We start from the raw sequence: 19,550 nt of genomic DNA, 5'->3' as shown, positions 1-19,550 counted from the left end.
ATAGTCAAAATCTGACTGCTTACAGACACTTTATTTTCTGGGAATGTGTACTTAAGAAATCGTTAATTTTTGGACCTTAGTGTCTAAAAAAATATTTAAAAGTTTTTCTTCTCCCGTTATACTGCTCATAAAAATTCACATATTTACATAATGTCATTTCGGATTACAAATATAAGAACATTTTCCATTACATTTCCCAGACCGTGACTTTTATTTTTGCTGACTTTTGTTTTGAAAGCTTTGGCGTCACGCTGTGGACCAGGAACTACTTTCCAGCAGCAGTTGACACCATAGACAGGTTGACACTGGTGATCGCCTACTTGCTATGCCCTTGTTAGCCACGCAGCTAACCTGAGTGCCACATTTGGAAAGATGAATTGAATTTTATATCGGAAAGATATCTGATAGACCCCTATATATTCCGTAATTGCCAATAGCAGGATGTTACGAGCCGGAAGTGTAGTGACCTGGTAAGTAGAGTCACGTTAGCTCTTTTGCAGCTACATAATTTAACACAGATACAGACTGGAAACCAGGTGATTGGATAGATGAATAGAAATGCATAATCCCATATGTGATATAAATACACTAATTTATCATTTTAAAGGACTGTTGGACTGTAAATAATCGCCCTTAATGATTAATGTTACGTGGTATCGTTTCCTAAATGACACTGACACTAACGTAAATAGACACTACCCGAACACTGTCTCACATTTCACGTTTTTAGATAAATTATCTCAATTATCGACAATATCAAAATTCTGCGTTGATATAATAATAATAATATACTTAAAATATAACAGTATTAATTGCTGTCCTAATTTAACTCCCATTTTAAAGCCAAGTTAGCCGTTGGACATCTGTAATAGGAACCACCAAGATCTTCTCTAAGTTTTTGTTTTGTGTTCTTGATTGAAAATGTATTTTAATCACTTAAAAGGCAACATTTTCAGGCATTTGATGGTCAATTTCCCCGCTGTCAAATGTGGGACTTTAGGTTATACAGTGCTCTTGCATGCTGGGTGTGCTTGACGGAGACCTGTCAACATTTAGGCTAGGTTAGGTTAGTTAGCTAGCTTACAATAGATTGATATCTTTCATTAAATGTTTATTTCTTAGTTTAATTAACAAAAAAACACCCCTAAATGTCGTCAATTGCAGCACACATATATTGTCACTTAATCTAAAATGATAGCAATCGCGTGAACCATTAGTGTTTTGGGTATAATTTTCAACCCATTGTAACTCTAGCTTCCATAGGTTCAAAATTTACTTTTCTAGCTTTGTAAGACTTGTTTGTCTGCTGTAAGCTGTCAAATTTGGCGCTTTATATCTTACTATAATATGCTGAGAAATTGGCCGATAAATATAAAGCCAACTTTTTAAAATAATTTTTGAGAGCCTGATTACAAAATCAAAAGTCTTACCATTAAAAGCCCTGTCCCAAGCACACAATTATAATGTTATGTAGCCTATATGACAGACATGCGCTGCACATGTTGAATTTAACTGTATTTTCCTTTTCAAAGTGATTCCAATCATATTTCAAGCAATTTTGGTGAACAAAAAAAAAATATATAAAAATAATGTGCGCATCGGAATGTTTCAGCTAAAGAAAATAGTCCATTATTTATGGGCTTTATATCGGCCAATTAAAAAAAAAAATTTATTGAGCCGATAACATTAAAAATGAACATATATCGGCCTTTACTGATATGGTGGCCGATATATCGTACATCCCTAATTGTTATAATATGGAAAATGTGTCAAAATGATCACAGTGTGTCTCTCTCCACAGCATTGCCTGCAAGAATCTGCTTCCCTCCAGAATGGGGGTAAAGTTCAGAGTTCCATTGCAGAAACTGCACCCGCTCTCTCGTGCCATCCATCACCGCTTCTCTGCTAACAACAATCCACAAAGACCACCTCACTGCTCAGCGGCCCGCCATTACACATCTCTCTCCAGGCTCCCCATGCGTCCTCCCAAATCCCGGTCTGGAGGACACGACTATCAACAGCATCGCACATTCTGGGTCGCACGACTTGCTGCCAGACTGCTGAAACTGAGGTACATCTTGCTGGGGTCAGCAGTTGGAGGTGGATATACAGCAAAAAAGGTATGCTTAACTATTTGGTTGTGTTGAACCAATTGAAATGACTGACATCAAAGTCATTTTACTTACACATGCAGTCTGAATTTAAATCTGAATTGGAATGAACACTGGGTGTGCTGCTTGTCCTATTTCAAACAAAATGCAGATATTTGGTTTTCATTGTCATCATGTTGTTTTAACAGATTAAAGGAGTAGTTACTTAAAAAAAAAAAAACTTTTGCTGATAATTTACTCACCCCCATGTCATCCAAGATGTCCACGTCTTTCTTTCTTCAGTCGAAAAGAAATTAAGGTTTTTGATGAAAACATTCCAGGATTTTCTCCATATAATGGACTTCATTGGGAACCAAACGGTTCAAGGTCCAAATGAGAGTTTCAGTGCAGCTTCAAAGGGCTTTAAACGACACCAGACGATGAATCTAGGACCCTTCAAGTCATGACTCGAAAAAAGATTTGTTCATTTTGATGAACGATTTTGAACAGGAAAGTCACGAACGCTCCTCACAGAACAGAGCAAGGTGACCATTTGTGCTTATAAAACTTAAACTTTTTTATTTATTTTTGAAATGACCGATCGTATCGCTAGATAAGACCCTTATTCATCGTCTGGTGTCATTTAAAGCCCTTTGAAACTCTCATTTGGACCTTGAACCATTTGGTTCCCAATGAATTCCATTATATGGAGAAAATCCTGGAATGTTTTCATCAAAAACCTTAATTTCTTTTTGACTGAAGAAAGAAAGACATGGACATCTTGGATGATATGGGGGTGAGTAAATTATCAGCAAAGTTTTTTTTTTAAAAAGTGAACTACAGTACTCCTTTAAGCACGTGACTTATACATTTATAGTATCAGCCATAATATCAGTTATCAACAAAAATGCTAATTGGCTGTTGGCTTCAGGCAAAATGTTTATTAGTCCACAGTCCACAACTAGTCAATAAATACTGTCTGTTCTGTTTTTTACAGACTTACGATGAATGGAAGGATATGTTTCCTGATATGAGCCAATACACATGGATTGTGCCAGACTTCATTTGGGAGCTGAGTGAAAATATTGATTTAGGTAAGTAATTCAGAGAGCCATATTTTGAAAAAAAAAAAAATGCTTATGTTTGGGATTCTTCGATATGAAATTTTGTCTGATATGATTACCAGTAATTATTTTTATCTGAAAGCCAATAACTGATATATTGGCAGATAAATCTAAATCCATATTTTTATATTTCTTTGAGAGCCTGATTACCGAAACAAAAGGCTTACCATTAAAAGCCATGTACCAAGCACTTTAATCAACATTAATCAAACACACAGTAGCCTAGTTAGAACAAGTATAAGATTTTACACTCCAAGAGTCAAATTTATTTATCAAACAATAAATAAAAATGTATTGCGTATAGAAATATGCCTAAATAATGCAAAAGTTATTAGACAAGTACAAAAATAAAAAAAATTAAAAAGGCATGTGCCATGGGTAAATAAAATGAAACAGCCTCCTCATGGACAATAATTTATTGAAACACAATGATCTTAATGAAACCATATGAAAATAATGTGAGAAAAATAAAAGTTCTACTTAATAATGCATCAATGTTCTTGCAAATAAAGACTCTTCTAAAATTAATATTACTTTTTAAAATAATATAATTGCTGTTTGAGCTATGTGTGCTAAGGCTAGTCGGCCATACATCGGCCAATATATCGGTATTACATTATTTTATTCTGATTCTACATTTTAATATTTTGTGTTTTTAGTGCACGACACGTGCACTGGATACATTTGGTTGGGTTGCTAATTATGTAATTTCTGTGCTCCCGAATAAAGACAAGCTCGCCAAAGCTTTACCTGAACTAGAAGAGATAGCCAAACTACTACCTGATATGGAAAAGGTCGGAGAGAACTTCACTTTCCTGAAGAGCCTCCTCTCCAGTGGTAAGCAATGTCTTTCACACACACCTCATGATGGATATAAAATGAATTAAGAGACATGACATAGAATAAAAAAGGAAAATAAATTAATATTTAAGCAAGGATGCAATAAATTTATCGAAAGTGACAGTGAAAGTGATAGCTGTGCTGTTTTCGAACGGTTTCACGATTGAAACTCTCAAGAAATATTTCTTGAGCACCAAATCAGCATATTAGAATGATTTCTGAAGTATCATGTGACACATGAGAAATCAGCTTTGCTGTCGTAGTGAATGTGTTCGAATGTTAAAATCTTTATTTTAACATGCGGCCCATGTGGTTTGTCTCTGTGATTTTTGCCAACTAAATGGATCAGTATATTCTTAGACACTGCATTGCTTATAATCATTTTCATGATGATTCAGAGATTTTTCACGCAAGTCTGGGTTATTTATTTGCTTAACATGTTTTCCATTGTACAGTGCCTCTGACACTGCTTGTCCGCTAGAATCCCAATCCAATGTGTAAAGGAATGAACGCTCCATGCTTTTTCTACAGCCTTTATTTTATTTTCATTTCATTTGTTCCTCTTGTTCCCCCCTTCTCCTCTCCCTCCCTCCACGTTCTTCACAGGTTTGGGTAGTGAAGTCAATGGAGCTTCTGGTCTGCGTCTGTTATTAGGTGTGTAAATGCCTCACTTAGCGTGCCTCGATTCCTCCTGATCTGCTTCACTGATGTAAAATGGATTTAAGTTGATGGTTGGGTGTGCACCTCTAAGGATGGACCAGCAAAACAGGGAATAATCTTTAAAATATTATAATAATGTTAGTCAGAAATCGCTTTATTGCCTGTACAGAGCTACAGGTTTTTTATGTAAGCTTCCTGTTGCAGTTGCGTTACAGTGTTGCGTTGTCTTTCAAAAGTCTGGGGTTGGCTGTATTTTTTTCGAATGTTTTCTATTTTAATATATTTTAAGAGTAAATTTATTCCTGTAATGCAAAGCTGAATTTTCTGCAGCAATTACTCTAGTTTTCAGTGTCACATGAACAGAAAATTTAAAGAAACATTTATTTCAAACATATTTTTTTTTGTAACAATGTAAATGACTATACTGTCACTTTTCCTCAATTTAATGCATCTTTGCTGAACCTATGTATTAAGTTCTTTCATAAAACAACTTACTGACCCCAAACTTTTTAAGGCTAGTGTATATTTAGTCTAAACTGGATCACAAAGACTCAAGTGTTATTTAGTTTGTTTGACTTTTTATAATAGACTCTTAGCTGAGATCTTTTAACTGGATGCTACAGCGTTCAGCCACAGTCAGTTTTAGATGGATTTACAGTTACAGTAGAGATGCAGTTAATGACACTAACAGTATCTGTGAATGTGGATTTCTCCGATTTGAATTGTCTTGCCACTTGGTCCCTTGACTTCACCTTCCCCTCTAATGATTTTGTGAGCCCTTCCCTGTGTTTGTCACTTTCTCTCTTTCCATTGGTATTACTAATTTATTCTGTGTGATTTAATCTATGTGTGCAGTTCTTATAGCTCAAGAGTTTTGAAAAGTACACTCACTGACTGTATCTAATCTGAATTCTTGCTAACTTAGAGAAGGAATAATTGCTTAGAACTGCATTTTTATATAATGGTCATATATTCCTGTTCATGTTTTCTAAAGCATACTGCACATATTTACTCATACAGTATTCTCATTACTACACTCACTACAATCTTAAAATAATATGCTCTGTTATGTAGTCTTAAAGTGTACCTTGATAAACTATTTCTCAAGTATTTTTTTTGCACTATTTACTTTTCAAAGTCTCTTTTGGGATATGGTGACTTGATGTAATTGCTTTAAATATATGCTTTCTCATGCTAATTTTGTTGTCACGTGACAGGTTTTTTTTTTCTAAATGTGAAAAAAACGGGAACAATAATTTGTATTTGTATGTTGTATTTGTTTTTTCTAGAAACTACAGGTGATTCAGCCCTGAGAGCACCAGATATCCCACCAACGTCTGCAACCATGTCTGACAGCAGTGATAAACAGTTCAAGAAGGTAAATGTCTCTCTTTTCACTGCATAAATGATGTTTCATATGGCTTTTCTGAATGCTAAAGTTAGACTATAATATTATGACAGCTCTTTTCATCATTTAGTATATCCAGCCATTATAATAAGTAAAGCAGCTTCTGTTTCGTTATTTGCATTTTTCGGCCAAGGTGTGTTGCTTCGGCTTTTTTCCAGCTTTAACTGAGTTGCCTGTTGCTTTGCTATTGTTTTGACTATTTACTAAAAGGGGCAACCACTATTGGTTGATGGCTATCCTAATGTTTTGTAGTTCTGGTAAATATAGACACCGTTTCAGTAGCTTGTGGCAGGAAAATTGCAAATGCTGAAGTTAAGTTTCCTTTTTAATTACTCTTTCCCTGCCTTTGCTGAGTTATCTAAACTTTTATGAAAAAAACGCTTCCCTGCCATTGTTAAGATTTTACTGCTTTCCGTGTAGTCACTGTTGTAAAGTAGAGGGGGCTACTTACGCATCAAAAATGTGATTTTTTTCTCAGCTTTTTGCTCAAAATGGAGCTTTTTTTTATGAAACTTACCCATATTCAAGTGTTGATAAAAAAAAAAAGAATGCATAAAATGGTTTGTTTTTGTTTAAAGGCCTGTTCACACCGGGACGAATTTCGCGCGCGTTATTCGTCGACGTTTAACGCCTCGTGACTAAACAATGGGCGCCAATGTGAGTGTTCACACTGACGCGAAAAACGCCACGCGTAAAAGCGTCATTTTTTAAAAAACGCCTCGGGTTCGTTTTTTTGGTTTGACGCGCCACGTCAAAACCTGTCCGACCAACGAGATTGGCGGGTTTGCTCACGTGTCTGGTACTTGTGAAGTTACAGTAAAACACAACTTGAGGGCGCTCAAACACAAAACGGTCTTGCCGAGCACACATACGGCCAAGAAGAGACAAGATACCTATGGGCATTGGGCAAGATGAATCATGTTGAGCTGCTGGTCTCGGAGAATAAAGAGCTATAAGATAATATTTATATTAGTATTTCTGTAATAATAGTATAGTATAGGGTGACCAACAGTCCTGTTTTCCCGGGACATGTGTAAAGCGGTCACTTTGTGCTTTATAGAAATCTGAGTTGAGATGAGAACTGCGCATATGTGCGTAATGTCAGTTAGATTTTGACAAGTGAGGAGAGGAGAACCGCTCTGCCGACTCTTTCTATTCTTTCTTTTATTTTATTTTCTATTGTGACCAGATGTTTGTTTGTGTTTTTTTTTTCTCGCTCGATCCCCGTGTATGAGGAGGAGTGTGACGTTTGAGTGGTTTTATTAAACGCGGGGAAATACGACAACTCTCGTCTCTCGTGCATCTGTTCATCCGACAACTGCTATGTTTTTATCTCTGGGCAACATCTCAACTGTGCGTTACACATGTCCTGTTTCCACGTCCTGTCCTGACTGTTTTTAAGTGATGAAAATGTCCTGGTTCTCAAAAAAACTGCTGGAAAAGATCAGTCCTACAGCAAAATATAGATGGGCAAACAAGGTGGACGAGGAAGAAAAACAAGATAAAGAGAATAAAAACTAAAGATATGAATAGATTTTGTTAGTTCGTTTTTGTAAGTGTGTGAGAGCTATTTTTTTTTTTACATTTGGAGGCATTTCTTTTAGTTATTTATTATTTATATATTTTTCTAATACAGAAGACATTATTTCTATCATTATTTCATTTGTTTTTTTCTATCTGTCATAATAAAACATTGAGACATGAATATGATCACCCTAGTATAGTATTCTATTATTATTTCTGTTTTACATTAAGCGCCATCTAATGTCAGGGAATGAATTTGCATGTTCACTCGGCTCATCGTCAGCGAAAAACGCTTGGGTGTGAACACAAAAAACGCGTTGAAAAACGCTGACGAATAACGCACGCTGATATTCGTCCCGGTGTGTACAGGCCTTAAAGCTGCAGTCTGGCGTTTTTTCCCTTTTTGTCACCATCTCTATGTTCGAAATCTGCAATCATTTGTGGAATTATCAACTTTACATGAGTTGTACTTCAACGCCCTCGACAGTGCGCAGCGAGGATGAACACAATATTTGAGGAGAGTGTCAAGCTGTCAGTCACCACGCTGGTGTGGATACTGGCATTCAGAATCACAGATTATTCTTTTTGGAAGTTATTATTGTGACCAACACAATAATATTCAGCGGAAAATGAACTAGTAAGAAACATCCACTTTTGTTGTATTATGTATTTTGGATAATTTTTAACCCCAAAAAAGCTACGGACTGCAGCTTTAAAAGCAGAGGGTCTGTTCTTTTGATATATTGCATGTTCAGATATTCATATAACAAAATATTCTGGGGGTCATGACATGTTTGTTAAAAAAAACAAAACGCTGGCGTTTTCTGGCAACAACATAAAAAAAATCTGGATAGAGTTAAGCTGCCTCATTACTCAACTAATTGAAATAGTTGTTGTTTGTGAGCAGTCTGCACTTTACTTTTGATATTTTTCCTCTTTTGGATACCATTATAGGCGCTTTTCCATTACCAGTACCGACTCGCCTCGACTCGCTTTTTTGCTTCGTTTCCCATTGCAGACAGTACCGCCACAAATAGTACCCGGTCGTCATAGCGATGCTTTTCGTTCCTTGTTTTCCCATCAAGCTCTCACTGGATCCTCTCTTCTGAAACCTCCTCGTTTGACCACGGCGTATTCTTCCGAGTTGCCATAATAATAGTAGTAAGTTTAGTAACTATCCCTGGCTAAACTATTTAAAAATGGCGGGATTATTCTGGATACTCCATCTGGCACGTGCAATGATGACACAGTGAATAGTGATGATTCTCTCTGACCAATCAGCAGTCTGCATTGTTTTCACGTCACATTTTAGTATTGCCTCAGCTCGCTCAGAACCTCGCCAGAGGTGACACAAAAAGAAGTATCCGAAAGCAGGTACAGGTACTGTACACAGCTAACTTGTACAGTGGAAAACCAAACAAAGGCAATTGGTACGGAGTTGTCTCTCTCAGTGTATGTCTCTTTTTATTGTTTGACATGCTGAAACATATTTTTTTTGTCTGAAATGTTCTAGATGTTCTAAAATGTTATTTTTTTGTGTAACTTGTATGCAAATCCAAAGGGTTCACATATCGTTTGTCTTTATTCCAGGAGATTGATGATTCATTTCTGTCTTTCGCAGCTTATTGTCAGTCTAAAAGCTTCCCTCTCATCAACTCCATGTTTGTCTGCCATGCCATGGTCATTTTGTGCTCTCTGAGAAAACTTGCTTCTCTGAGAGCAAAGGATTTACTACTTGATAAGCAAATGTTTAATGTCAGTCTTCTGTTTTTCGTTTTCTTTGTTTCATCACTCATAAATCACTCTTTGTCTACAGTGGAAAGCTATGTACCTTTCAGTTTATCTCAGTTTAACACTGAAGTTTTTTTATTTTAGCATTCCTAAAAGAACATATATTCCATAAAATGTCTAAACAGGTTACATTTACATTTATTTTAAACACTTTATAAGTTTATACTTCTATTCATCAAGGATGCATTAAATAGATACAACTTGACAGTAAATTTATCTTACAAAAGTTTTTAATTTCAATTAATCAAAGAAAAAATGCTTCATGGTTGCTTCACAAATATTTAACCGCACAACTGTTTTCAATATTGATAATAATAAAAAATAATTCTTTAGCATCAAATCAGCATATTAGAATAATTTCTGAAGGACCATGTCATTTAAAGTAATGACTGCTGATACAGTTATTTGGAATTGTAATAATATTTCACAATATTAGCATTTTACTATTTTTTTTTTGATCAAATAAATGCAGACTTGGTGAGCAAAAACCTACCCTAATTTTTTGGAATGGAAGTACGAGTGTGTGTAAGACGAAATGATCCAATTTATATATTCGGAAGCAGCAGTGTTTGAAAGATGTGTAGTAAATATTTGCTCTCTCCAGCTTCAGGCTTTGCTCTGTTCTGCTACTCAAACACTTATTCCTCAAATGCTTGCTTTGCCTTGTAGCACTACGTTTAGATGTGCCCTTACTACAATTATAGCAGCGTGACAACATTGACTGTGAGTGCAGGTCTTGAATGTGACCCAACATTATTACTAGTGCGAATAAATGTTCTCTTTTTAAATTTCCTCTGATGTTCGCAGTTCAGCTCTTCCCCTCCCGTTTGCCTGAGAGACCTTTTTGGTCATTTCTTACGGTCTTTAATAACCAAGTTCAAAACTACTGTATTTATCAAGAGCAGTGAGGCGGACCATTACCCAAGGCTCTGCCATGTCCTATTGGTTGGTAAGCTGGTTGATTGACTGCCCCTCTCTATCACTGTGCCGTCCCTCAGCAGGGGCTGCTCAGCGAGCTCATTCTCATTCAGCAGCAGATCCAGCAGCATGAGGAGGAGATGCGGCGGGCGGCAGCCAATAATGCTCCGTCTCCGCCGCTTGAACCCAGTCCCAGCCCGGCCCCGAACCCCAGCCCCTCGCAGTCCAAACGCAAGGTGAAGGTCCACTCCCCCACCACCCCTGTGACGCTGTTGCTCTCATGCCAGTCTTTGACTGCCCCACACCATTCGATTTTAGTTAAGTTGTGCTTTTGAAAGGATATATTGAATTTCTGACACTTCTGAGTCTGACAAGTTCTTATTAGCTGACTATATGAAGATGATTATATTTATAATATAGCTAGCAGAATGATGGAGGTATTCATGACTGGTGTGAGAGAAATACAGTTTTAATATACTTAAGTTAGAAGCCAAATAAGTAGCTTGCTCCAGCCATACAGGCGCCTGTTGGAAATTATATGTCCTAAGCGAGAATTTAGCTTAATCCGCTTTTGCGTTTTGATTTAATCAGAGCGTTTGTTTGGTTACATGCTCTTCCCACTAAAATGCTGATTTCAATGTGATCTTATTCCATCTCATAGCTTCTATCTCATCTCATAGTCGGGTTCAAAGTCTTTTAATTTAATAAATAAGTTTTCATTTCAAGATATAGGGGATATTGAGGCTAGTTGGGTTTAGTTGTCACATAGCCTGTCTCTATTTAAACTTAAAATTAATAACTGCCTTTTAATTAGAATAACTTTTATTGAATTATGTCGTCTAAAAATGTAATTACAATATTATGTGTTTTTTTAGATTTAATTTACAATATTTAGATTTAGTTGAAAAGCTTATAGTTTTTTATGGATGGCTATAAAAAATGTCTTTCTAGCTTAGAATTTTCCAAAGAGCATTTTGTGATCTTCAATGGAAATAAATCTGACTTTTATACAAATATTTTCACATGATCAGTTACAAATTTGCTTATTTTATTTGTGACCTACAAATAGAGCAGAATCTTTATGTATATAATATTTCTCATTCAGTGAGTGCTATACTGTTTCTTGGTTTATAATTTTAGCTACAACTTAAAAAAAAACAAACAAAAAAAAAACCATTTATTTCTTAGATTAAATAAATTTTATTTTGGAATCTCAGATTTTCAGTGTGGTCCCAGACTTTTGAATCCCATGGTTTATGCCATAGACATTGATTTCTATCTATCAAACTGAGTGACTTTAAAAACGTTATCCTTTTAAAACGATACAGTGATATGTTTCAAAGTTTCATTCAAGTAGCTTTCAAAAGACCCCTATTCTAAACAAATTGTTACTATGAAAGTAAAAACAAACTTGCAGTCCATCTAAAACTAGTAGTATAAAGTGAGTCTTGTACATTTTCATAATTTTTGCAATAAGATCAAACTCGATCCATTCTGCCTCGCTCATGCAAAACTCATTTCTTTACACAGTCCCACGTGTACAGTTTACATTCACTGCATGGAATGGTGTGCCGTCCTGCCACATGGAGTGCAATGCACTTAACTTTAGCTGTTGGCCAGCAAAACTAACCTGCCTAACACCAGAAACAGTTACATAGTCTCTCTGCACATAGGCAAAAGACATGTTATTTAGCAGTGAACAAAACACATTTTGTTTTTATGTAGACGTGTGTTTGTGTACGTTTGATGTTTACCTTGTTTGTCCTTTCCTTTGTGTCCAATCATTCACTGCTTTTCAGTGATTTGCCTTGTAGTTTGTGGTGTCTGTGCTCAACAATTGCATTGCAGGTGCGGGCCAATGAATGATTCAAGAAGCACTTTTGATGCGTTGATTTATAATCTAAGCATTTTTCACCAATCGTTGTTTTGTGTGTGTTTGATGATTTGTGTTAAGAAGAAATGATTGATTAAATGCTTGGAAGTGTAATTTCTTCTCTTTGCATTAACTTGCCTTTCTTCTGCTGGGATACTCGCTGGAATTGAATGCATGAGATGTGGATTGTTTGTGCAATGACTCTTACAGGGAGATGATCAGCTGGTCTGAAAAGAAATAACATGATCATAGTCTGCTACATTGTTTTTTGTGCTTACAGTCATCTGATAAAGAAAGAGTTGATCAGCTTCAGGAAGAACTTCTTCGGACTCAGGTATTAACTGTTAAATGTAACTGATTTTAAACAATTATTTTGAGTTCATTATCATTTTATACTCCATTTCTCTCATGTTTGTACAGATGAAGTACCAACGGATGCTGGAGCGTCTGGAAAAGGAGAATAAGGAGCTGAGGAAGGTCGTATTGCAGAAAGATGACAAGGGGATTCACCAAAGAAAAGTCAAGGTCAGTCTTTTTTTTTATTGGTGAACACAAAGACAAATCTCTGGGTTTCGTTGACACATTATCCTGTTTTTGATCCTGTGCAGAAGTCTTTGATTGATATGTACTCTGAAGTCCTGGACATTCTCTCGGATTATGATTCCAACTACAATACTCAAGATCACCTGCCAAGGGTTAGTGTTATACTTATTTATTCTTCTTTTCGAATGTCAAATATTTACACAAGACTAGTGACTAGTAACTATTTTGAAAATCAATTAATTTGTAGATTAATCTTTAATTATTTACATCAAAAAATGTCTATAGAATATATATTGCATTGAGTGCAAAATGGAAAGTCAAATGTTAACAAACCACCAAGTATATATTACAGGTAAAAGTTAATTCTGTACAGAAAACTCACATTCTCTCCTCTGAACATAACATATTTCTGCAATCTGATTATGTCCCTGTAATATGGCCTCATAAAACACCTTCTCTTCTTTAGGTGGTAGTGGTTGGAGACCAGAGTTCAGGAAAGACTAGTGTGTTGGAAATGATAGCTCAAGCTAGAATCTTCCCCAGAGGCTCTGGAGAAATGATGACCAGGTCTCCTGTCAAGGTGCATTAAACTAATTCACTTCCTAACTTCTCCTTGATAAACAAATCTTAAAGGAATAGTTCACTTTAAAAAAAACAAAAAAAAAACTTTTGCTGATAATTTACTCACCCCCATGTCATCCAAGATGTCCATGTCTTTCTTTCTTCAGTCGATAAGAAATTAAGGTTTTTGATGAAAACATTCCAGGATTTTTCTCCATATAATTGACTTCAATGGGAACCAAACGGTTTAAGGTCCAAAAGACCGTTTCAGTCAAACTGTTCAAAGGGCTTTAAACGATTCCAGACGATGAATAAGGGTCTTATCAAGCGAAACAATCACTCATTTTAAAAAAAGTAACAAAGTTTAAGTTTTATAAGCTCAAATGATCGCCTAGATGCACGTTCGTGACTCTTCTTTTCGAACTCGTTCATCAAAATGAACAAATCTTTTTCCGAGTCAATTCGTTCATTTTGTTCGTTGAATGAACCAAATGACACGAACACGCATCACAGAGGAATATTTTCATCAAAAACCTTAATTTCTTTTCGACTGAAGAATGACATGGATATCTTGGATGACATGGGGGTGAGTAAATTATCAGCAAATTTTTTTTTTTAAATTGAACTACTCTTTTAATATTATCAATGTTGAAAACAGTAGTGCTGCTTCATATTAGTGATGCGTTACCTGACTTGTTTTATTCTGAAGGTGACATTGAGTGAAGGCCCTCACCATGTAGCAATGTTCAAAGACAGCACTCGTGAGTTTGACCTCGGGAAAGAGGAGGATGTAAGTATATTAAAACGATGTAGTACACGTTTGTGAGTCTCTATATTTGACTGTCAGGTCACCGAGATGAGGTTCTTTTTATTTCTAGCTTGCTGCATTGAGGCACGAGATTGAACTCCGGATGAGGAAGAGTGTGAAGGAAGGTCAGACAGTCAGCCCTGAGGTGAGACCCTTGTTCCTTTGTGAAAACATTTACACTTGAATCTGCCTAAATGATTTAATATTCATCATTCATGCGTTTTCTATTTTGTCTCAGACTATTTCTTTAAGTGTAAAGGGCCCAGGAATCCAGAGAATGGTGCTTGTTGACTTGCCGGGTGTTATCAGTGTAAGTTTTGTGTACATTTCCATACAGCTTTATTCATCGCACATAATATAAGTTTATGCACCTATGCAGAACATGTCACTCTGGTTCTTGACTTGATTAAAATTATGTCATTGGCTGTTTCATTTGTGTACAGACTGTGACAACCGGCATGGCTGCTGACACGAAGGAAACCATTTTTAGCATGAGTAAAGCCTACATGCAGAATCCAAATGCCATCATCTTATGCATACAGGGTGAGTTTTCACTCTTTCATTAAAATATGTGTGCTATCACTTTTTCAAGCCAACACTATTAATATTTCTCTGACACTTGTTTTATTTCTCTCTTTCAGATGGCTCGGTAGATGCAGAGCGTAGTATAGTAACTGATCTTGTCAGTCAGATGGACCCTCAGGGCAAAAGGACCATCTTTGTTCTTACCAAGGTTGACCTGGCAGAAAAGAATCTAGCTAGTCCGAACAGAGTAAGACTCGAGATATTTCACTACACAAACTCCCAATACTAAGTGCTACCTGCTATATTAGCCACTAGAGGGAGCTCCTTTTTATCCTCTTACACTAAGAAGGAAATATTAAATGCTTTTATGTGCAGTTGATGGCATTCATGGGAATGTTTTACACTTCATATACAAGATCAAACTATTTTGTCACTTGCCTCAATTTATTAATTTTATCTATTTGTAGATCCAGCAAATTGTTGAAGGCAGATTATTCCCAATGAAGGCCTTGGGCTACTTTGCAGTAGTAACCGGCAAAGGTAAGAAAAAAAAAATAGATATTTCTCATTTGCATTTTGCTGGACATAGATGTCATTCAAACCCGTGATTGTTTTGTAGGCAGTTCTAATGAGAGCATAGACTCCATCAAAGATTATGAGGAGGACTTCTTCCAGAACTCAAGACTGCTGAGGTAGGACTCAAATGCATATTTCTACCTTACCGTTTTTATAATCTGTCACATTTTTAATTGGACTGTCTTTAACCAAACTGCTATAGGGATGGCATGTTGAAAGCTCATCAGGTGACCACAAAGAACCTGAGTCTTGCTGTGTCAGACTGCTTCTGGAAGATGGTGAGAGAGTCTGTGGAACAACAAGCAGATGCCTTTAAAGGTAAGATAGAAAAGAAATACAAAATATGCATATTGGTGTGTCCCCAGGACCAGAAAATCACTTTTCTAAAGCCACTTTATAGCATTCTGTGAAGAACAGACTGAAAGAATGTTTTTTTTTCTTCCCAGAAACATTTTATATTCACCCTCTCTCTCAGATAGGTCATTTTTGTCTTCACTATCCTTTTAGGACAGTGGTTCGCAACCAGGGAGCCAGTGACCATTAGTGTAGTAATAACAATAATAATACAAGAATCCCACAAGGTTAAAACAAATCAGATTTTCTAGACTTATAAAAGTCATGTTAATGAATTAAAATATTTTGCACTATTTTAACATTTTTATAGTTAATAAACATTTTCTTGTTATTCATTCAATTATAAATTTTGAGTAATTTAAAAATACTTATTTGTTATATGTATGTATATATATATATATATATATATATATATATATATATATATATATATGAAGAGCTCTTTTCCAAAACGCTATAAATCCATTTCAATAGTTTTCAGGAAAACTACATTTTTTACCTAGACCCACACATTTTGTGAATATTCAAATTATCCTGTTTAAATGTTTTATTGGTTCAGTCTGAACATTTTGAACAATAATTATTAAATCAAACAACAATATTGTTAATGATAATTTAAAAGTTAATTTTATTTTTTTCCAAAACGCTATAAATCGAAATAAACCTCAAACAAATAGTACCAATTTCAGCATATGCATGGAAAAAACAAATTATTAATACCAATTTCAACATATGCATGAAAAAAACGAATTATTAAAAATGATCAATATATGATAACGATATTCAAAAAAGGGATGGGCACCCCTCCAGCACATGCGCACACACACACACAGGCTACATAACATGTGAGCAAAGCGGAGCAGCATGACGCTTAAATATAAGTTAAAAAAAAACAAAAAAACAAAATAAATATTTCACATTTGTTTTTAATAATATTACATTACTTATTTTTATTATTTCATCTATGTTGAGTAGGCTATGAAAAGGGAACCGCATGAGATGAGTAAGATAGGATCAAAATTCAAAAGCTGCCCAATATCGGAAAATATTTGGAGTGCGTCAGACATGATTTTGACCACTTATTAAGTTTTGTTTTGTAGAAAGCTTGTAAATTTCGTTTCATATAAATTGTATCTTCATTTTAATAAATGTTTCATCGACAAATTGACTGGATTAAAACATTAGAAGTAAATATCAGACAATATAATCAGGACACAGAGGCGCGCAGGTGAACCGGAGCGCGTCTCATAATATGAAACGAAACACCGCGATGCTTGCCTCACACAGGCCTGAGAACTAAGCTACAGAAAGCTTTAAATATCTACTTTTAAACAAAACAATTAAAAACTAAAATAAATTGGCAACTCTCTGCGTATGTAGGCTAATTCGAAGTATGCGTTTCTCTATGCGCGTTCACTGCGAAGATGGCGAGTAAGCATCATCAACTTTATCTTTGTTGCTGACACTGAGACCCCGTTTACACCTGGTATTAAAATGCGATCTGTATCCAGATAAGTTATCCGGATAATAAGTACCGATTGCATTTACACCTGGCCACATAAATGTGTTTTTGCAAAACGGATACTAAATCCGATCTTCGCCTCCTGCGTTATATGCAGATTTATTGGATTGCACGCCACCAAAAGCAACAGATCTGAGCGGCATTTTATTGATCATCAGCTAATTTCCAAAATCCGAGACATCAATAAGAGAGAGTGGCAACAGGCCTGCTAAGATAATTTCGTTTCTTTACTTGAAGATGTGTTAACTGCGTCTGTGACTTACTTTCACTTTTATTTGCGATGTTTGCACGTTGAATAGACGCTCAGCTGCTCATCTGCGGTGATGCCTGTCGCATCTGACTAGGCTATAACATGACATAGCCTGTATAACACGCTCTCACTCGTTTATTTTTTAGCATTTTTGGGAGGAGTAAAATATACATATGTGGTTTCAACAACCAGATTGCGTTTACACCTAGTAAAGATCCGGACACAATGCGAGCCAGACTACCTCCAGATGTGGTCAGGCAGATTCGATCACGATCCGATCACAACGCGTTTACACCTTGCATTAACATGCGTTTTTTATTATCCGGATAACTTATCTGGATACAGATCGCATTTTAATACCAGGTGTAAACGGGGTCTGACAGAAAACACTAGTTTATTAATAAACAATTCAAATGTTTCATGCATCATTACTTTTGCCGGTTCTTTGTGGCAAGCTTTATGCATACGTTGAGATGCGGAATATGCAATTAAAAACGCTCATATGGTTTCTCTCCCATTTAATTAAATCAATATATGTGATTACTGATAATACAAATGGCTTAAATGATCTACTACTAGTCGACTAGAAAACTAGGACTCATTTTGAGGAATGAATGAACATAATAAACCTCTGTTCAGAGTGCCGCCGTGCTGGATTGTGTAGAGCGCTCATTGAATTTGAGGATTTATCGTGTTTAGGCTAAAAACAGGGCTGGCGCTTATCGTGGTTTGGAAAGAAACTGTATCTTGCAGTACATTTTAAACAAGGAAATATAGCGATTCGGCATGAAACGTTGATAGAGCAGTGAAAGGGTTCTGTCCACAGCAGAATGACACGACAAACTCATTTTTTTTAAAAATGTCGTTTAACGCGTTTTGGAAAAGAGCTCTTCATATATATTAAGAACATTACCCTTTTCTCCTTTGAGTTCTGAGAAGCAATTTCTATTTGCTCCATTAGCAAAAGGAAAAATCCCTGATAGCATTTCTAATGATTTTCCAAAAGGGGGAAAAATATTGAGAGATTGATTTCGGTTGTCGGAAGAGAAAGTTGTTAAATGTGTTACAAACACCATCACGGCAGGTTTTCTGAAATGTAATTCCAAGCTAATGTAACAAAGTGTAGTATTACATATGCACACAATTTTTAAATCAAAATAAAAAAATGGAATTTCTACATTTACGATGTGAATAATTGGAAACACACCATCAAAGTCTATGAACAAAGGTCCATCCTTACTCTACATCAAAAATAACTGAAAGGGTCATGGGTCCTCTTATTATTCTTATGGACAAACAATGAGGAGCCTTGAAGTCAGAAAGGTTGTTAACCACAGCTTTATGAAATAAAAAAAGTAAATGGATTGTGCTTTTAAGTCATTAGTTTGATTATTGCTATTTTTATCCCTTAATAAGACATTAATTTTCAAGGGCATTTTGAGAAGTGTACACATCAGCTCTCAGGAGACCCAGTAAATAAACCTTAATAGAATCCAAACCAACAGCTTGACAGCCACTTAACTCTGAAACCCACCTCAGCAGAGCTGTTTCCCCAGTCCTGTGCGTGCTGATTCCCGTCACACTTCACCTCGGCTCAGACGTTCTGCACAGGGCACGCTGTAGACCTCCACGCTGCCAATTAACAGGCCACCCCTGCTAACGCTCTACCACTAGATTTATTACCTGACCCGGGACGCTCCTCAAACCTTTGTGTGGGCTATCGATCTCCACAGCTGCACCAGGGCCGGCCCGATAACCAGAGCAATTAGCGTCATCTCCATTGTGTGAGCGAGACGTCCGGCCCGTGTGTGTGCTGGGGACGCGGGGCCCCGGGGGGGGACGTGGGGTTGCTGATACAGTGCACGTCTGGCTCCAGGTGCATTGATCACGAGCACAGTTCGGGGAACGAGACAGAGATGGGAAGTGTCTGAAGAATAGGACTGAAAAGTTTTAGTCAAAGTTCACTCTATTATTTTAGGTGGCTAAGTGAACTTTGAACACATTGTTTTATAGAAAATCAATTTTTTTTTGTTGTATTACATCAATAGCCAGCCAAGTTGCTAATGTTTTAACCTTCTATACATCTGACCTACTTGCTACAGTCATAAACTGAAATCGAAACACTTTTCGAGGTACTGAGATTTTTTACTGTTGTGACCTTATGTGAGACATACTGTCCATGC

General features: G+C 36.3%; 1 protein-coding gene across 6 annotated transcripts in view; it reads left to right on the top strand.

The window, feature by feature from the left end:
• The first annotated feature begins 257 nt into the window (after positions 1-257).
• Positions 258-19,550, top strand: part of opa1 (OPA1 mitochondrial dynamin like GTPase) — a 44,463-nt gene continuing 25,170 nt past the window's right edge. Inside the window, exons 1-19 of one of the 6 annotated variants that reach the window (XM_039647719.2) lie at positions 258-470; positions 1,802-2,120; positions 3,088-3,184; positions 3,944-4,051; positions 4,661-4,708; positions 6,004-6,092; positions 10,439-10,591; positions 12,509-12,562; positions 12,649-12,753; positions 12,837-12,923; positions 13,238-13,351; positions 14,042-14,122; positions 14,211-14,285; positions 14,379-14,450; positions 14,584-14,683; positions 14,782-14,912; positions 15,133-15,205; positions 15,285-15,357; positions 15,444-15,559. In XM_039647719.2, the coding sequence (XP_039503653.2) occupies positions 442-470; positions 1,802-2,120; positions 3,088-3,184; positions 3,944-4,051; positions 4,661-4,708; positions 6,004-6,092; positions 10,439-10,591; positions 12,509-12,562; positions 12,649-12,753; positions 12,837-12,923; positions 13,238-13,351; positions 14,042-14,122; positions 14,211-14,285; positions 14,379-14,450; positions 14,584-14,683; positions 14,782-14,912; positions 15,133-15,205; positions 15,285-15,357; positions 15,444-15,559 (1,924 nt within the window). In that variant the 5' untranslated portion in view covers positions 258-441. Of the gene's footprint in view, positions 471-1,801; positions 2,121-3,087; positions 3,185-3,943; positions 4,052-4,660; positions 4,709-6,003; positions 6,093-10,435; positions 10,592-12,508; positions 12,563-12,648; positions 12,754-12,836; positions 12,924-13,237; positions 13,352-14,041; positions 14,123-14,210; positions 14,286-14,378; positions 14,451-14,583; positions 14,684-14,781; positions 14,913-15,132; positions 15,206-15,284; positions 15,358-15,443; positions 15,560-19,550 lie in introns of all 6 variants that reach the window. The other 5 variants (XM_039647718.2, XM_089134246.1, XM_039647720.2 and 2 more) reach the window with 5 other exon arrangements.

The sequence above is a fragment of the Pimephales promelas genome, chromosome 8 (assembly GCF_988280905.1).
Source record: "Pimephales promelas chromosome 8, fPimPro1.hap1.1, whole genome shotgun sequence".
In the NCBI taxonomy this organism is placed as follows: domain Eukaryota; kingdom Metazoa; phylum Chordata; class Actinopteri; order Cypriniformes; family Leuciscidae; genus Pimephales; species Pimephales promelas.
The sequence above is the reverse complement of the archived record's forward strand: the minus strand, read 5'-3'. Positions and strand labels throughout refer to the sequence as shown.